We start from the raw sequence: 19,001 nt of genomic DNA, 5'->3' as shown, positions 1-19,001 counted from the left end.
CAGGCTGCGGGGAGTTACACAGATACCTGACGCTGAGGAGTGGAGAGAGCGGGCGGCAGGGAACTGGGGCACAGCCATCTGTCATGCTGACAAAGTGACTTCCGGTCCTTGCGCTGCAGCCCTGCCTCAGCACAGCACAGCGGGCAGCGGCGGGCGCAGGCTGGAGGCATCTCTGCTCCACCCCTGCAGCGCGGTGCCCGCTGCAGAGCCGTGCAGTGCCCCGAGGTGCGTCCCTCACGCGGGAAGCAGGGGCAGGGCTCCCCAGCTGCCAGGGGGCCGCGGGCCTGCACACCCAGCCTCCTCCGACGGGCCCTCAGGCATCTGCCCGGGCTCAGCCCCACTAGGTGCTCCGTGCTCCGGGCCATCTGCCGTCTGTCCCCCACCCCGGAGGCCCCAAGAGCAGGTTCAGGCCACAGGCTGGGAGTGCAGATCTACTCCACCACCCTCTGTCCCCACCCGCGCTCAGCCTTCGGTGCGCGCCAGACTTGCACGCAGCCATCTGCGACCAAGGCGTTCAGAGAAAGGAAAGCGGAAGACCGCCGCAAAGCGTCACTCACAGGAACTAGTTGCCAAGGGTATTCGTAACACGCGCCTAAGGTTTAAAAACCAAAACCCAAACCGGAATGAAACCAAAGCACCCGGGACCACTGCCCTCAGTTTTAGCAAAGTTGCATCGTGAAAAGCTTCTCAGAAGCACTGACATCTCAGGGCACAGCAGTGTGCACAGAAAACACACGGCCTTCAGGAAAGGCAATGTTTTGGCCCTAAACATACTTTCCTGCCAGTTAGACCTCTGCCCTCCAGAAGTCACATCTGCCTGACTTAAAAATCCACAGCTCAGTTTAGCAAGTATTTCTGAGCTGCTGCCAGCCACCATGATGCCAGGTCTCACTGGGACGGGAAACATGAGTGGGACACACCTTCCACCCCAGAGGCGCTTACAGTGCAAGAGGAGGGGCCGGGTGGAGACACAGCCAGGGGCTCTGTGGGCTGCCCCAGGAGGGGCACGAGCTGTGGCCACTTGTGCACCAAAGGGCTGTCAGCAACAACCGCATTCCATGGCCATGAGCGCCCAGCAGTGCCCCAGAGTGCCCGGACCTGTGGACGCTGTGTGGGTCCCCAGAGGAGCCCACAAGAGGCTCTGTTCTGCAATTATCTCACCGAGGCAGACGGTGCCTACACCCCGCAGTCCCGTGGGATGGCCCAGGCCACAAACGAGTCTTCCTCGGCATGCCCCGGGGGGCGCACTCCTACTCGGCCGCAGCAGCACTGGGCATGGAATGCGAGCGGAAGAACAGTCTGTGCTCTACAGGTCACGGGAAATATGGGATGCCTACTCTGCACCATCGTTGTCTCGGTCTCTGAAACTGTAACATCTAACACACTTCACTAGTCTCTCACCGTGTTTCTGTTTTGTTTTGTTTTTTGAGGGACTGCGGGTTGAACACAGGGTCTTTGGCACTGACCTGCACCCCCAGCGCCTTTTTTATTTTGACCCAGGGTCTCACTGAATCTCTGAGGCTGAGCTTAAACTTGTGATCCTCCTGTCTCAGCCTCCCAGAGTGGATTACAGGTGTGGGGCAACAGGCCCTGCTCACTGTAATGTTGGGGGGGGGGATATAAAAATGTAAACACAGGGGATTTTAAGTAACATTCCAGAACCAATCATTGTCATGCTACTCAGTCCAACCTGTGATATCTGTTTTTTAAAGGTTTTTCTATAGAAATCCAATTTATCATGGGCTGATGTTCCAATAAACGCCCTAAGTAAAAAGTACTCTAATGCACCTGAGCTATGGCACATCCAGCACAGTACAGCATTGAGCGTCCCTGGCCGACCCCTGTGGGGTGGCTGCAGAGCCGTGGCTCACTGCTGCTGGCCAGTACCTTGAGAGAAGATCTATGGCTGTCACGGCCCAAGAAAAGACCCACATCCCAAGCAGGAGTATGGGCTTGACACGACGCACATCACTTCACACCACTGTAAAGTCAAAATGTGCCAAGATTGACCCCTGTGAATCAGGGACTGCCTGAGATTTTATCCTGCATTACTCTGCTCATCACAGAGCTGGCCGTGGTGACAGGACCGTCCAGGGGAGGCCATGTCCATCTTCCCGCGCATCTGCAGGACCTCCCACCAGCGACCATGATGCACAAGGTGGCGCAGTCCATGAAAAGGCAAGTCATCATGCTGGAAAACCTGAGCTTAGACTAGAAAGGAAAGTTAGTAATTTACTCTGAGGGAAGAGCATTAATTAGATCTTCAACGATTGAATCAAAAGTCAAACACAAGTGCAGGCTTGTGTATCTGACAGGTGCACACAGAATGGGCCATCATACCGGCCAGCTTTCCCTAGCTGGAACACAATACCAACAGCCATATCTGGAAAGATGGGGTATGGCTCATGGTTTCAGGGGATTCAGTGCGTGGTCGCCTGCCTCCAGGGCAGGAACATCATGGTGGAGGGGCATGGCTGAGCAAAGCTGCTTAGTTCACGGAGCTTCGGCAGTGCGTGGAACAGGGCCAGAGAGGAAGGGGTGAGGGACCCAATACAGAACACAAGGCCCCATCTCCCTCACCCACACAGGCACACCCAGAAGTGTGCTCCACCAGTCCCTGGGCAGATCTCAAAGCCAATGAAGTGGACACGGCTGACTTAACCACCTCAGGGACCATGCACAGGGACCAGGCCCAGGAGTGCAGCTGGGACAGACAGGAGGGAGGATGCTCTGGAGGTGGGGTCAGAGATGGCATCTGCAGCCAGATCACGTGAGGCCTTGTAGACCACGGTTATTCTTTAAACTCAAATCGGGGTGAGATGGGATGCAACCAGGGGTGTTTGCAAATAAGTGAAACAATCTGAGACTCTTAAATGGCTGATGACACATTGCTCAAATCAAGAGTGGTAACAGAGGCAGTTAGAAATTATCAAATGACATATACCTTCCAGGCTGGCCTGTCTGTCAAGATGACCAACGACTGAACACGGGATGTAAGAGAGAGGAATCAAAGCCCACATGGTCAGTGGGCTAAGGAACCAGATCAAGACAGCCAATGTCATGGCCTGGAGAGAACTCAGATGGGGGAAAGTGAGAAATCAGATCCCCTTTGGGGCCATTTTCAGTCTGAGATGATGCCAGACACCCATGGGGAGATGCCAATGCACATTTCAATCTTTGACATTGGACTTGAGGGGCGAGGGAGCTTAAACACAGGAGCAACCAGCATCTATGTGGTTTTTAAGCCATGGATCTGTATAAAAATCACCTAGGGGAACGAGGCCATGGAGGAAGTATCTTGGCTGAATCCCAAGGCCCTCCAATATCTGAAGTTTGAGAAGATAAAGATCTAGCAAAAAGTTCAAAGAAATAAAGGCAAATAAACAGAATTCTTGTAAACCTATTGCACAGATGCTGAGGGGAGTCCATGCACATTAAGTCCTTGCACACACACACACACACACACACACACACACACACTTCTGTGTCTACTACACAGGGCCACTGTCTGAGACGCTGAGTTCATTCCATGACCACCAGGGGTCGCCTTCTCTCAGCACCTGCCACCTGCCAGGCCAGGACAAGATCCCACAGGACAGGGCTGACACCCAGGCACGAGGCTCACAAGAAAGCTCTCTTGACCACGGTGGTCAGACCTTCTCCCCAGGGCTAACGACCACCATGCCTTCCAACCAATCTCTCTGAGGAATGATTTTAAGTTTAGGAACGTGCCAGTGGCCGGAGCAGCTGAGTCTTCCAAGGAACAGGTCTAGGACCAATGTCCCCGCACAGAGGGCTCAGACCTCCCGAGCTTCCTGAGCACCAGCTAAGTCAGTGCTAAGGTGGGTGTGGGTTGACATGCAGACATGCGGGGGTAGCAGAAAGAATTTTCTCCATGTAGATTTTCCTTTGCAGTTATACACGGTCCTAAAGCCCAATGCTTGGGGTGAACAGAGTCCACACTCAGACCCTGCTTTCGATTTCTGATCCCAAAAAGTGTGACTCCGAGCTAGGAGCAGGACACTCGTCTGCCTGGGCAAGCAGGAGCCAAGGATGCAGGCAGCACCACCAGGAAGCCAAGAGCCCTCAAGCAGCTTGGGACCCACTGGAAGTCAGCAAGACACGGAGGCTCAAGGAGAAGCTGAAGCTGACCCTGGGCTGCATCTCTAGGGTCCGCACTGCCTTCCAGCCTCTCACATCGTACTTCCTCCCACTGACCGAGGCTGTTCACGCCTCTGCTGCACGTCCTCGCACTGGGCTGAATTATATCAGCACATCATCCGTGAGAAGCAGTTACTGGACCTCCCTGGTCACATGACTCTGCTCAGAGCCAGCCCTTCAGCTTCCCAGCAAGCTTCTGTGCCTCCTCCACCATCTGGTCCACAGGGCTCTGCTCTGGCCTCCACCAGACCGTCCAGTGGCCCAGGGTCAGTGCGCTCCACTGGCACCCTCCGCCCATACCAAGATCCAGGCCCTTGGTTTGTTCAGGGAGAGCAAACAGCACTGTCATGCCTGCTGGTGCACTGCAGCATCGGGCTGAAACCAAGAATTAAGCACCGAGACCAAAGACAAGACACGGAACTTGGGGAGCGGCGACGTCATGGAAACCCTGGGCTAGTAACAGAGAAAGAAAATAACACGGCAACAATAGTAAAGATGGTGATGATAAAAGCGAAAGCCCAGAACCAGGGACAGTCAGGCTCATTTACAGTGAGGGTTCTCATTAGGAGTATGGAGACTGGGGAGCAGCCTAGCTGAGGAGGAGGCAGGATCAGAATCCGGCCAGCTGGAGTTCACACTCTTTCCCCCCGAGCAGGGAAGCTGTGGCAGAAAGGGGTGCAGATGGGGGCAGAGCAAACAGGTTTCCCAGGGTGGACGGCCCGTCCCAGACAGGGATGTGAGTCGCGGCGTGGACACCAGCTGCCGCAGAGGATGACAGCTCCACAGAGCAGCTCTGGGGACGAGGGCTGGGCTGCCATTGTCTCTACTGTCCACCTCACTTGACCCCTCCTCCCGGCTGCCTCTGGCTCCTCCAGTGCTTCCGGACCACCCCTCCACCCTCCACAGGCACAAAGGCCGGCTGCTTGGTCAAGTTGCTCCAGCCAGGTGGCTGACGCGGCAGAAGCAACAAACACGTCACTCAGCTTCGGGCTACAGCTGCTGCCCATCACCAGAGGCCGCAGGGCAGGGGCATGCAGCATCCCTGTGGGAGCCCAGCACATGGCAGCCTGTCCCACCCCACAGCGCCAGCCTGGACTCCACCTCACCGGACCTCGGGACCCTGAGAACACAGCCCCGGGGAGCTAGCTCCCTGTCTCCCTTCCTCGGCCGGTGCCTCCTCAGGCCTTGAGGTCAGGAAGGCTTCGCCAGGAGGGGCCTGGGGGGTCACCCAGGAGGGAGCAGGGTTCCCAGGTTCCCATGTCATCTTTGCTTTCTTTCCCTCTCCTGATCCCAACTATGGAGCAGATCTCTTGAGAAAGCCACCCTCCCTCACAGAGGGCTTCAAGGCCAGGGAAATTCAGACCATCCTGGTCACCATCTCAGTGCTTCTCCCTAAACTACTCAGCCAGGATTGGAGTGTGCGAGGTGTCACTCCAGGGCCCGTGAGTGAGCACAGGAAGAACGTGACACTCTTCCCGCCCTAGGAAGCACAACATCCGGGGTGACGGACAGCGTGTGAACCACTAACCGGAATCCAGGGGAGGCCAGAGTCAGGTCGGAACAGAAGTACCCAGCGTTCAGGCTTCAAGGAAGAAGTGATGAAATTCTGACTGGACAGCCAACGTGCAAGATAATTATGTGAGCACTGCACAAAAGCAGAATTACATAACATTCGACAGTTATAAAATTCTGCACCAATGACAGCATTGCGTAGGTACCGGACCGCTACTCAGAGGTGAACCTACACACTTATCCTCATGTTCACACACCCTCCCCTTTCCATTCAATCTCAGAGTCTTAAAAATTAGCCCCTACCTAAAAGTCCCGGAGGTGTTTACTAAATGGGAGCTGCTGCAGGCTCCAGAGGTAGACCTGGGAAACGTGATTTTTAGCAACTTCCCTGGTGGTTCTCATGCACATTAAGACATAAGAGGGGCCAAGCCGGAGCCTGGTGGGAGAACAGAGCGGGCTGGAGGGAAAGCACTTACTGCGGACCTGGACCTGTTAACGACCTAACAGGGTGTGAGAGAAGGCTGAGCGCAGGGCGGTCTGCAAGGAGGGAGGCCCGGGCTGCCAGGGCGGGTTCAGAGCTGTTCTCTGCCCCCCAGGACCCTGCTGGGTCCTCACCCTCACCACAAACACTCATGATGGGGGCGGTTTGCAAAGACAGCCCTTCCCAAATGCTGCATTAAATGCGCACACACACACACACACACACACACACACACACACACGCACGCACACACAGCCCAGCACCGGCAGAGAACCCAGTCTGCTCCGGCGGAGCCAGGCTCCAGCCCACAGCTCAGATCTCTGTCTCGAAGAAGTTAATCAAGTTTCAAAGAACCCTAAAGCAATGAAAAGTAGTAAACTTCAAAACTTTCTCCAATGTAATTTAATCTTTCTGTTCATGTAAAACTTGTTCCTCTAATCTTGCAGTGCCTCGGGACGTTATTAACATAAATACTCAATGAATACTTGATGGGTTTAATGACAATCAATCACAGTCCCGCGTGGCCCTGCCTGAATCCCAGCACCCTGCTCCCCCGCAGGCACCCGTCCTCAGGGGCATTGGAGGGGTGCAGAGGAGCCTGCGGGCTCAGTCGGAGTCGGAGGAACACCAAGTGAGCGGCCTTCACCACATCCCGAGTTTAACTCACATCCCAGGGGAAGCAGTGGGGCTCTAAAGGCCTCCTCACTCCGGAACATCGCAGGTGCCACGAGGGGTAAATGAGAAAGTCCAACGGTGTTCAAAATACACGTTAGGCTGAAGCATCTGGAACTGCTGTTTCTAGAGGTCGGCGCCAGACGAATACCAAAATCCCCGCACACCAGAGTCCGGGAGCTCCAGTTCCCGGAAGGCGCGCGACCAAGGCGGGAGCAAAGTGAGGAAGAGACGCTCTCCCTGCCTTCACCCAGTCAGCCCATGCTTACCTGAAACAGAAAAGGTCACTTTTCCACAAGTCCCCGGGACCAGCTGCACACGCAGGCCCAGGGAGGAAGAGGAAGCCCCGCCTGCTGCCCGCAGAGGGAGGAGGCCCGGTCCTCGGCAGGGGCCGTCCTGCCTGGACCCCACAGCCTCTGCTTGGCGCCTGTGTGAAAACAGGAAGTCGCCGCAACTCGGGTCTGACGGGCGCACTGCACGCGGGCTCCTGGCGGGAGCCCCGCTGCCCTGGGACAGCAGGGGCGGGAGACCAGCCGCCCTCACGGCCGTGGCCCCAGTCGAGAGAGCAGCGTCCCCGAGACCAGAGCACACTGCGGGTGACCTGCTTCGGGTCACGGCTCTCAGGCCACCGGTCAGAGCGGGCAGGAGCCTGTGCCTCGGCACGACGGGCTCCTGGGCAACACAGCGAGGAACGAACGAGGCAGACACGGGGCCCGGAGGCATCAGCGGAGGGAGAAGCGGGAGCCACAGAGCCAGGCACAAACAGGCCGCGCGAGGCAGAAAATACGATGGCAGGGAGCCCTGTGCGCCTGACCAAGACGCTCTGCAGATAAGCGCGGAGGGAAGAAGGCGCCCTTCCTCTGCTCACTGAGAGCAGCGGAGGGCTGCGGCCACCTTAACACCCTGTCGAGCCCCAGGCTCCGCTCTGAGGGGCCCAGGAGAAAAGAACTAAGATAGTTTAAGGAAAAAGGGAAGCACCATGAAGAAGCTAAAAGCGCCTCTCACCGAGACCCAAAGAGTCGGAAAAGCAGCTTCCGCCCGCGGTTCCGGGGCCTCCTTCCAGGGGCCCGGCGGGGCTCTCCGGGACACAAATGACTTCCCGAGCTCACCCACGGCCACCAGGCCAGCAGCACCCCGAGAGACCACGCAGCCACACCAGCCTAAGACACGGTGCTCGGCCCGCGCCTACAGTGCCAGCAGCCACAAACACCGTCTGGCAAATGCACGTTTGAACAGCAGCAGGGAGCTGCTCTGGAAATGTTTCCATCAGCTGGGTGTAGTTGTCACTGCCGTTGTTCTCTTTGAAGTGGCTCTGCGGGCCCATCTGCCCCCAGCGCAGGTGCCCTGCCATGGGGAGCTCCCCGAAGCAGGGCACTGGGGGCCACACTGTGCTCAGGAGAGACGCCAGCTGCTGATTTCCCCTTGTGGGGTCACCTCAGTGAAACCTCAACATTGCCGGTGCATCGACAGAGCAGTGAACATCTCATTCGAGTGGCAGGGCCACGTGGCACTGCCCCTTACCTACCACTAACGAGAAGGGGACCTCATGGTGCCCCGCACACGGACATACAATCAGGCCTCTGTCCTCCGAAGAGAAACATGATTTCAGCAGTCGGCCCCCAAAGCCAAGCGAGCTGACATCCCAGCCGAAAATAAACAGCAGAGCCTGTGTCGAGATTTCAGAGTCAGCCTCCCTGAAATGGGAGGGAAACACCAGCCACAGGGACCGGGACACATTTTCATGGCCAACTTGGGAAGCCCAGTGAGAGAAGAGAGGAACCTAGGAGCTCCCTCCTATCACCTCAGCTTGTGACAGCAGGTAGCTGGCGCCCTCAGAGGGAGTGTCCCTTCCACCACAGATAAAGCCAGGTCTTTAGGCCAGGCAAGGTGGCACACGCCTGTAAGGCCAGGACTAGGGAGGCTGAGACAGGAGGATCGCCAGGAGTTCAAGGCCAGCCTGGGCTCCATAGTGAGTTCGATGCCAGCCTGAACTACATTTCAAGACCTTGTCTCAAAACACCACCACCAACTATGGATACACGCATATATATATATATATATATGCCTTTAGGGGCCAATGGCTTTGTATTTTCGAATGCAGGTAAAGACAAGAAACTGGAGTGCCAACACTCCTTGTAATCATTTCATACAGGGATCCTTGGGCCATGATTCTGTTACTTTTCTCTCACTGCTGAGACAAAGTAGCCAACACCCAAAGTTAGAGGGGAAGGGGTTTATTTGGCTTACAGTTCGTAGAGGTTCCAGTCCATAATCGGCTGGCTCCAAGACAGGGCTGTCACACAGGCATCAAGAGGAGAAACAGCATGGCACCCACAGGGCAGCAAAGGCAACAAGCGAATATAACAGCGCCTCCCTGCCCCCCTTATTCAGACTACCTGATTAGGGCGGTGCCAAACCGATCACTCACGGGTAGTGGTTTAGTAACCACAGGCCCTTAACCCCAGCATCACGCATTCCAGATTCAACTACCTCTGATAAAGAAAGTCCTCCTCGTCTGCGTGAGGCTTTGGGGGGACGTCTAAACACAAACCACAACAGGTTCCATGGCATTCAGACCGAGGCAGCAGCTGCCATTTCTGAAATGCTTCCATTGTTTCCTGCCTGGGAATTCTCAGCGGTGACAGCTCACAGTTTTGCCCTGAGGAGAGACCAGGAATATCTAGCACCTCATCCAGAGCCAGGCAGCTGTCCAGAGGAGAGAGAACTGCAGTGCAATTGCTAAAGGTTTCCTCAGCATCGGGCACTGAAGGCCGGTTTGTGGCACCCACAGGCAGCCTCCACCCACCCAGAGCTCCTGCACCCGGGCATTTAACCAACCACAGACGGAAATCAACAGGGAGCTGCATCTGTACTACCAGGATCAGGCTTTGCTCATGTCATTGCTCCCTGAATCACACAGCACCCGCGTGTTAGGTGTCACAGGGCACCGAGCGTGGGTCTCCATGGAGGCTGCAAAGGCACACAGAAACTGGCACCGTCTTACCTGAAGGGCCTGAGCACGGGGGCTCCGGTGTGTGGGAGCCGGGTCTGCGGGGATGTGCCTCACCTTCTCCTGGACACCGTCTGGCCCTTCAAGGTGACTCCGCCGACACTGCTCCCACACAGCCTTCACGACAGCAGCTCAGCCAACCCTCACGCCTCGCCCAGTTCCTGTGACCCCAGCTCTGGGCCTGCGGAAGGGTCCACACCATGGTGACCCACCAGGGCTCACAGCTGAGGCTCAGAGACAGCGAGAGCCTCTCGGGATGCACAGCCGCCAGGGCCTGGGGAACTGAACCCCTAAGTCCAGACAGGACCCCCCGGTCCTTGGCCGTCCTTCCCCAACAAAATGGGTGTGAAAATCTTCCTGAAAAAGGAAAACATCTTCCTGAAGACTAGACTTAAGATGCTAAATTGTATCCTAATATTTTAAACCGCCATGAACACTAGTAGAGCAAACTTGAAAGCTTCTCTCAGTAAATTTTTATATTATTCAGGCTCTTTTATACTGTTGCTTTGATTCCTAATAAAAATTGTCTCAAGGTGGCCTGGTCCATTTTGCACTTAACTGCAGAAACATTCCAACAGCGCTTGGAAAAAGTATATGACTTCTATCCATGAAATCAGTGTTGCTTTGGTGCCTTTAAAATGTCAAGTGGTATTTATGCATTGGCTGTTGCTACGACCTTTTAAAATCAAACTTTGGAAAATTTGTGGCTTTTGCATTAAATTTACAAAATCCCTCTAGCAATCTGCTTGGCTTTCCCGCAAATGGGCCTCCACCAAACCCAGTGGTGGACGATCCAACCCCACGGGCGATGGGCCGCGGGATGGGACGAGGGCGGGCGGGACACTGCTCCTCGACCCCCAGAGTCCAGGAGGCGCCGAGGACGGCCCTGCTGGGTGACCTCTGCAGCGTTGCCCGAAGCCTTGTCTGCAAGCCTCCCGGCCTCTGCAGCTCCCTCCTGGTTCTCCTCCTGCTCTGCGGCTCTTTCTCCATCTCTCACCGATTCCTCCGTTCTTCCTCCCTCAGTATAACCCTTCTTCTAGGCCAACTATGGGCCCACAACTTCAGGCCTCAAGGAGACGCCTTCCCAAGGGAATGCACAGCCCCCACAGTTCTGGAGTCTGTTCCTCCACAGGCAGGGAACAGCCTGCTGCACCGCAGTCCTAGCTTCCCGCAGACAGAGACCCACGTGTCTAGGAGAGGACTGCGCTCTGCCTGGAGGACCTGTGCAGCCCCTCACCTGCCCACGCCCATCATCTCCCAGCACACCCCAAGTCCCTCTCTCTGGCGCCATCCGCACGGGCGCTGGAACTCTCAAAACTCCTTCCACGCGCCATTCCCTCACCTCCGCATCTACTTTCTTGCCAGGTTCTGCCAACGCGGGCTCCAAACCTCCCTCAGCTGCGTGATGTGCAGCGTCACAGCATGCCACCCAGTTTCTGAGCAGTGTACACGATCTGTAGTCAGCTGTGGTGGCACAGCCCTGTGAGCCCGGAGACGGAGAAGCGGAAGCAGGAGAACTGCAACTTCCAGGCCAAGCGGAGCAAGTTAGCAAGGTCCTGTCTCAAAAGTAAAACGTTTTTTGAAAGGCTGGGGATGAAGCTCCGTGGTACAGTGCATGAGTTTAATCTCCAGGATAAAATAAAATGTGTACCAGGGCTGAGCAAGCCTAGTTCCTGACCGCACCTGCCAGACTTCATGAGCCAAGTGAAGGGCGACAGGAAGCGCGCTGTCGCTGGTCCGGGTGAGCTGGCGCCCACACGGGCAGTGGCCAGGGCCTCCGGGAGCAGCGCCCGCTCCGTGCAGAGACACAGGCAGCGGCAGGGTGGCAGGGGCACCCGGTCTTCCTGTGCCAGCCACTGCCTTTGGGTGGTGTGTATGTGGGTGCTGTGCGGTCTGCTGCCCTGCGGTCCTGCGTGCACAGTGACTAGCCAAATTCAAAGCGGGGCTGCATCGCTGTCCACCGCCGCGCCTCCTCCACCCCACGGGCTGCTCACTGTCCCGGAGCACAGAGCAAGCGCAGCCTGCGCTGTCGCCCTGACCCAGCCTCTGCGCCTTGAACGCCCCCACAGCTCCCTCTGCAGAGCACACCCCACTGAGCCCCCGCCGCGCCAGGAGCGCAGAGACCCCTCGTCACCGCACCGTGCAGCCCGCCCGGCCTCCACCTCCCGGGACAATGGGGCTGCGGGCACGCGGGTCCCTGCCCCGGGCACTCTGGCACGCGCGCTTCCTCTCCTGCAACACCTGCGCCAACTCCTCTCCTCCCGCCACGGCCCACCCGCTCCAGCTGAGCTCGCCCCTGCCCTCTGCGCCTGATTAGAGCCCTCAAGGCATCTGCACTCCCCCCCCAGCTGTGGACAAGAACCGAACCCGCTGGTCTCTCTGGGCTCAAGAGCACCGGACCAGCACAAGGCTTCAGACACGGAGAAGCTGAAGATGATGAGATAAAACTGAATCGGGATGCGGCGTGGAAAGAAGGAAGAATGTGTAACCTGAATCCCGGCCTGGGCGGAGGTTTGCAGAATCGGCTGCGACTCAGCAGCTCTTTCACCCACACGCAGCGCCTTTGCTGAGTAACTGAGAGCAACAAGCACGCTTGACCTCGGGTCCCTGGCGGCCTGCGATCTGCACTCCACGTAGAGAGAGGCCTCTGTGCACCACCGGGCGGACAAGCGCCGCGGCGGGGCGAAAACCTGACGTCCTCGCTTAGCCCAGTGATGTTTTATTCACTGGCTGTGTTTCCACGGCTCGGACCTCCCGCTCTGCCCTCCCTCCACGCGCGGTCCGGCCTGGGCCGCGCCCCGTCCTCGGCGTCTTCCCGCTGCGTGAAGCGCCGTCACCACTGACGCCCACGGGAAAGGGCAGCGAGACCGCGGGAGCCACAGGCCACGGGGTGGACCCGCCACAGGCGGACGGGACAGGGAGCCACGAGCGAGGAGGCAGCAGAAGCACGCTCGGAACGGGTGGAGACTTCCGCGCGGCCGGCCAGGAAAAGCCCCGGGCCGCCAGGCCGCTGGGCAGTGTTTCCAGAGCTCACCTCCGAGTCCCAACCCAGCTCTGCCAGTGAAAGTGCAGCGAGGGTGACCCCACGGGCCTGGGGGTGCAGATGCTCTGCAAATGGGGCCCCCTTGCCCGTGGAGAGTGCGCTTCACGGTTCACAGAGAGCCGGGGAAATGCACAGCGGGGCCCACGCAGCACGGAGGCAGGGAGGACGCGGCCTGGCCGAGCCAGCGCCCGCCCAGAGGGGACCTCCAGACCTGCTGCCCACGAGGACGGGCCACCGCTTCTCGTTGTATCTTTCCCTGATGCCTCCGCACCCCGATCCACGGAGGAAATAAGAACTTCAAACCCGAGGCCGTTATCGTGCCTTCCAGGGAGCTGGCTGTGTGGAGCCCCGGGGGGAAGCTCACGAGCCGCAGCCCGTCCTGTCTCCGGGGACAGCGACATCCTTTCCCTCTCGGAGAGGAGACCGGGGCACCTGGAGCGCACCAGCCGTGGCCTGAAGACAGGCTGCAGTGCCGGGCCCACCCTCCGCCGAGGGGCCAGAGCGGTCTTCCTGGGAGGGCTCTCGGGTCCCACCGCCGCTGTGCCACAGGATGGAAACCAGTCCGAACCCGGCAGAGCTGCACTTGTCTCCGTGGAGCTGGAAGCCACTCCCGAAGCCTCTGAAAGTCTCAGTGGATGGACTGTAAGCAGCACACGACTCGCAGAAGCACAGGGGGTTCACTGCCAACAGCTGGCTTCACGTCCCGGTTCCACGGCGTGGCCCCTGTGTGGCCTCAGGACATCTGCTGTGCTTCTCTGGGCCTGGACAAAGCATGGATGAGAACAGCCCTCTCGGAAGGGTGTCTGTGAGGTGCCTACATCGCCCCTGAATTCAACACCACCCCCAGGACTGTTCTGCCGAAAGGCAATGGCCAAACCACCTTCTAACCCAGTAAAGATAACGGGATGACAAATGAACCTGACCACTTCCCGAGTGAGCGACCCAGGCGAGAAAGGCAGGTCTGGCTCTGAGTGTGCACACACTGCTAAAGCAGGCGTCTCCCTGCACACAGCAGGCTCCCTACTCTGCTGCCCTCGAACACCAGGACTCGATGAGCTTTTCTGGGCACTATCAGAAAGACACTTCTGACAGGAAGGGGGAATGGGCAAACAGCAGTACAGGTCTGTGCCTCCCTGCTCTGCTCCCCCCCGTAAGGGATCCCTGAGTGCAGACGGAGGGGCAGGGCTCTGCTTTCCCACCAGACAATAAAGCAAGCGCATGCTCACCCCGACTGCCACCCCCGATGCCGATGCCCAGATCCGAGAACCTGGGCCACCCAGCCCCGCACCCGAGCCGGGCTTCAAGGCCCACCCACTGGAGAGCAGCCGCCCTCCCAGCTGCAGACAGCTCACTCTGGAGCACCACTGGGGTCTGGCACGGTGCTGGGTCGTGCAGACGATGGCTGAGGATAAAAGTATTGGGTTCTGCTTCCTGTGGCCCCACACTGTCACCCCCAAGTCTCCATCGGAATGGGCTTGCTCCACCTTTGTGATAGTCCGGAGCTTGAGAGTTTAAATCAGGCCAGGCTGGTTTTGTGGGCTTTTCCAAGCCTTGACCCCGTAGTTACATGCAGGACGCTGTGCCACCAATTTCCTCTCCGCTGTAACATGTCACATCTTTTCTAAGCACACGTTGAGGTTAGGTTTTGGGTTTTTAGCATACGTTATGAAGTAAGATATGAGCTTATGTCCAGCCCTAGGCACCTTTCTGCCAAAAGGCTGGCCCAACACAAACTAAAAATAATTATTTCTTGGTCCAAAGTCCAGTTGCGACCATCACGCGCCCCGTAATACACAGACACAAACCTAGCTTGAGGTCAGGTTAGCCAGAACCACAGACTGTGACCAAGAAACGCCAGCCAGCCCCGCCCCTGAAGGGCTCGAAGGAAGAAAATGAAATCATTCAGGGGACACAGAAAGGGGAGAAGATTTCCACAGTCTCTCTGTTTCCCCAGGCCTCCTCACCTGTGCGACAAACAGACTATTTCTCCTGGCTACAGAGAGGCACATGGTCTTTCAAAGACAGACAACCCGAGACCAAGTGTCCGCTCTGCTACTTGGTGAATAAAATACTAGATATTCTGTCTACAGGTAAATAAATTCACTAAAGTCTGACCTTCCCAGACCACTTAACCTCATACGCCTCAGCTTCCTCATTTTTACAGTAGAGGCAAAGTGCTCCAATCATTTTCATGAAGATGAAATGAAACAATGCAGGCTTCGGTGAAAGCCTGGCAAATAAGTGCTCCATAAATGTTTGCTTGCTAATTGCCAGATTGCTAAATACCTCTGCCTCTCACCTATGTGCAGAAAGTGCCACGAAGCCTCCTGGCCATCGGGCGGTAGCTGAAATCCACAGACTGTAGTGGGTCCCACGGAAACATACAAGGAAGAGAGGAACAGCCACACGTCTATTCTTACTCCACTCTGCCAACTCCTACAGTGCCTGGGAATCGATGAGGACTGTGCGGAGCAGGCCTTGTTCAGCTTTAACCTTAGATCTCCACCAAGATTACGGTGACCCATCACTGAGCTGAGGAAGGTGCTCCATAGGGCTCCTGAACAACAGCTGAGTCCTGCTGCCCGGGTCCCGAGAAAGGACTCCTGACAGCCCTCACCCAAGGCAGCGCCTCCAGATGTTACTTAAATGCTAAGGATACACAGCCAGGTGTGGTGGCACATGCCTATAAGCCCAGAACTCTGGAAGGCTGAGACAGGAGGATCTCTCAAAGTCAAACCCAACAGGGGGAACTTAGCAACTTATCAAACCCTGTTTCAAAATTTAAGAAGGAGGATGGCTCAATGCAAACACTCTGGGCTCAACACCCACTGCAGGAAAAAAAATGTTAAAGACATAAAAAGCCTACTACTCCTATGAATGTAATCAATATTTTTCTCGAATAAAAAGCATTCCCACTTGAATTCCAAAAGATGCATCTTTTCACACTCGCTCTTCACCTTTTAGAGTACAGAGTTCTAACATTTATTTCCTTATCACTAAGTCTCCACTTTTGAAGAAAGGCACTATTTTCCACCTGGCTAGAAGTAGGGAAAAGGCAGAGTGCTGTGTAGGGAGATTTCCTAATGTTACTCGGGAACACACTGCAAACTGAAACTGCACGCTTAACCTTTATAAATAGAGAAAATCAATATTTTCACATGTGGTGCTCTCAGAACATGTAATATTACTTGCTCAGAATAACTTCCTCTGAAACTTTAAGAGAATAAGATGAAATAATGTGCTCACACTGTACAGACAAAAGACAAAAGGAGATTACACACAGGCACACACTGAATTTGCAAACCTACAAATGAGTCGACACTGACACTCCAAAACTTCTTTCCAGGGTTCTTTACAGAGATTATTAACACGGCCGCTCGGGGACACAGACTCTCGACAGCCCCCGTCTCAGCAATTCCTGGTGGTCAGCGGTATTTATCATCTCAGCAAGTGTGACGCACTTGTTCTCTGTCAGAACCTGGGAGTCACGGGATGCAGGCGTTCACCTTGCACATCTCCCTGGGTGTCCTTTCCCAGCACTGACCTGGGCTCTGCTCATGAGAAAGTTCAGGCCTGTAAGCCCAGATGGCCTGCCTTTTGCCTGTACAGAGATGGATGCCCTCTCTAATTCCCCACGACATGCTGGTCTGGTAATCGTCTATCACTTGGGGCCTTGCATTTGGCTGCCCCGATGCACTTCCAACATGGTTTTGCAATGTGTTGTTTTTAATCAAGGTTCGCAAAAAATGACTGCATGTAAAACACCCTTCAGCAAACACGCTGCTCTCTGAATCTATATTTCATCTCAGAAACTCTTCTTGCTGTAAGTTATCTCCCCCAAGTGGTTACCTAGACTTCTTAACTATTAAGCCAAAATGACTGGAAACCAACTCTGAGTTAACTGAGCATCGACAGCCCAGGGTCATTCTCCAGGGAAGTGGAACTCTCCTTTCTGGCTCGGGTCTCCCCGAGGACAGCTGTCCTTCCTTTTCCTCTGTGGCTGTCATCACTCCCGTCCAGACCTTGGCCCTGACCTTTGCTCCTGAATGTCATCCTGCCCCTTCTCCTGCAGAGCTCAGGAGAGGACCCAACACAGACAGTGTGGCGGTGACAGCCCCGGACGGACACTGCAAGCTGTGACTGGCACTGACACAGTGGCACAAACGTCCGTCTTCAGTCCCTTTCTGCAAGGATGATGTCAAAGAGAAGAGGTCTCTGCCTGATGAAAGGGGACTGCCCAAACTCACGAAACTCAGAAACGGAGCCGAAGTCAGTGCACAAGCTACTGGTGAACAGCAGTTTTCAGCGATCTGGTCAGTGACGCCTTAGTGGCTCCGCACACCCGAGGAAGAGGGGCGCTGGGCCCCCCACACTCACCAGGCACACACACTCTATGCACGGGTTGTCTGTGATGAACGGGATCTGGAGCGCCTCCCCTTCATTTTCACATTTTGCAACAGAGCCTGAAAGGAAGGAATTTTTAAACATTGAAACCTCGCTCAGCGGCCTTACTACAAGACCAACGAGCGTCACACCAGCCCTTCTGGAAACACTACCCAAATTTCAGAAATCCTGAACGAGTTTCCAATCACCAAATTTACCAAACAAATCCCCGAATGTGTTTTAAATATTTGTAGTCTAAGTTTTTAAAGAAAAAGCTTGTCTGTGGATGCACTTCCGGTCCGCAGCTGCGCTGGGCCATTCCAGGTATCTGGCTGGAGGTGCAGCGACGTCCCCGCCTCCGGGAAGTCGTCTCCACACCAGCGCAGCCGAACGCCAAAGGAATTCAGATGCGGCCGTCGGGCGGTTTCCGCTGAACAGACTCGGGCGGCGGCGGCTCTCTCCGCGCGGCCTTCGCAGGTCCTGCCTCAGCCTCGCCCGGTCCCCGCCGAGGGCGCCCTCCCCTCTCGGGACGGACTCAGTTTCCTCTCTGCCCGTCCGTGGAGTCCGCCCCTCGGAAGGGCGGGCGGGCGCTGTGGGGACCGCGCCTTGGCTCTCCCGGGACGGGCAGGATGCAGACGAGGCTTCGGCTCCTGAGCGAGCGCGCGAGGGAGCCTCAGCCCCAGAGCCAGCGCGGACCGCGTAGGTCACCGTCAGCGCGCCCGGCGCCGGCCGCACACTCCCTCCGCCCCCGGTCCCCTCGGTCCTCAGGTCCCCCCGCTCTGCTCCCCTCGGTCCTCAGGTCCCCCCGCTCTGCTCCCCTCGGTCCCCCAGGTACCCCCAGGTCCCCCCACTCCGCCGCCCGGGTCCCGCCCGTACCTGTCAGCAGCGACGACCCCCGGCCCCCGCGCGGCCCCGCGCAGCCCAGCAGCAGCAGCAGCGCGCCCCAGGTCGCCGCGCGCCCGAGCATCGTCACCTGAGTCCCCGCCGCGCGGCCGAGGAGGAGCGCTGAGGGCGGGCGGAGGCCGAGCCGCCGGGGGGCGGCGGGTGGGGTGGGGGCGCTGTCGATTGCGCGAGGCTGCGGCGCACCCGGTCCGGCGGCCGAGGCAGGCGCCTCCTCCCGGGCTCGGCGGGGCAGCGACTCCACCGCCGCCCACCCCGCCGGCTCCGCGGGCCGAGGCGGGGACCGGGCTCTGAGCGCCTCCTTCCCGGGCCGCGAGGGGGCGCCGGGCCCGGACCTCGTCTCCGGAGCAGGACCCGCCCTGCGCCCCCTGGGGTCGGCGCTCTGAGCCGCGGCCAGGCCGGTGGCAGCTGAGGACCCGGAGCGCCGGCGCCGTGGCCCAGGAGCCGCGCGTGGGTGCGGCCCGAGCATCCGCCGCCTGCCACGCGGACGGAGCCTCTGCGGCCCGGAGCCCGCACCTCCGCGAGCGCCGTCCCCGCTGCCCGCTGCAGGAGCCCGGGCTGTGTTTGCTCCGCTTTTCCAGGGACGCAGCCGGCCCGGAGCGGCAGGAGCGGGGATGATGCGCAGGCGACGCTGGGGTAGCTCGCTCGCCTCGCCATGCGCTTCAAACTTAACGGAAACAGAAGAGGCGATGGGCTTGGCTTTTCCCCAGATGACACCATGACCAGACCGCTTCTTGACGGACAATTTGGGTTCAATGCTTTCACTAACCATACGGAAAGATACCCTGCCAAGCAAAAATAGCCTCGAGCCCAGTTTTTCTTCCCATGGTGACTGCTCA

At 57.3% G+C, this 19,001-nt stretch overlaps 1 protein-coding gene across 8 annotated transcripts in view; it reads right to left on the bottom strand.

Annotated features, from left to right (window-relative positions):
- Positions 1 to 19,001, bottom strand: part of LOC147828384 (BMP-binding endothelial regulator protein-like) — a 211,840-nt gene that overhangs the window by 156,014 nt on the left and 36,825 nt on the right. For 2 of the 8 annotated variants that reach the window (XM_087210121.1, XM_087210122.1), the window contains exons 1-2: positions 18,139 to 18,278; positions 17,257 to 17,342 (exon numbers count right to left, since the gene is read on the bottom strand). The exons of 4 other annotated variants lie outside the window; for them this stretch is intronic. In XM_087210121.1, the coding sequence (XP_087066247.1) occupies positions 17,257 to 17,342; positions 18,139 to 18,229 (177 nt within the window). In that variant the 5' untranslated portion in view covers positions 18,230 to 18,278. Of the gene's footprint in view, positions 1 to 17,256; positions 17,343 to 18,138; positions 18,279 to 19,001 lie in introns of those variants that run through there. 2 more of the 8 variants (XM_087210123.1, XM_087210128.1) reach the window with 2 other exon arrangements.

The sequence above is a fragment of the Heterocephalus glaber genome, unplaced genomic scaffold, assembly GCF_053883595.1.
Source record: "Heterocephalus glaber isolate CG9 unplaced genomic scaffold, H.glaber_assembly_v1.0 deba00001111, whole genome shotgun sequence".
Lineage (NCBI taxonomy): Eukaryota > Metazoa > Chordata > Mammalia > Rodentia > Bathyergidae > Heterocephalus > Heterocephalus glaber.
The sequence above is the reverse complement of the archived record's forward strand: the minus strand, read 5'-3'. Positions and strand labels throughout refer to the sequence as shown.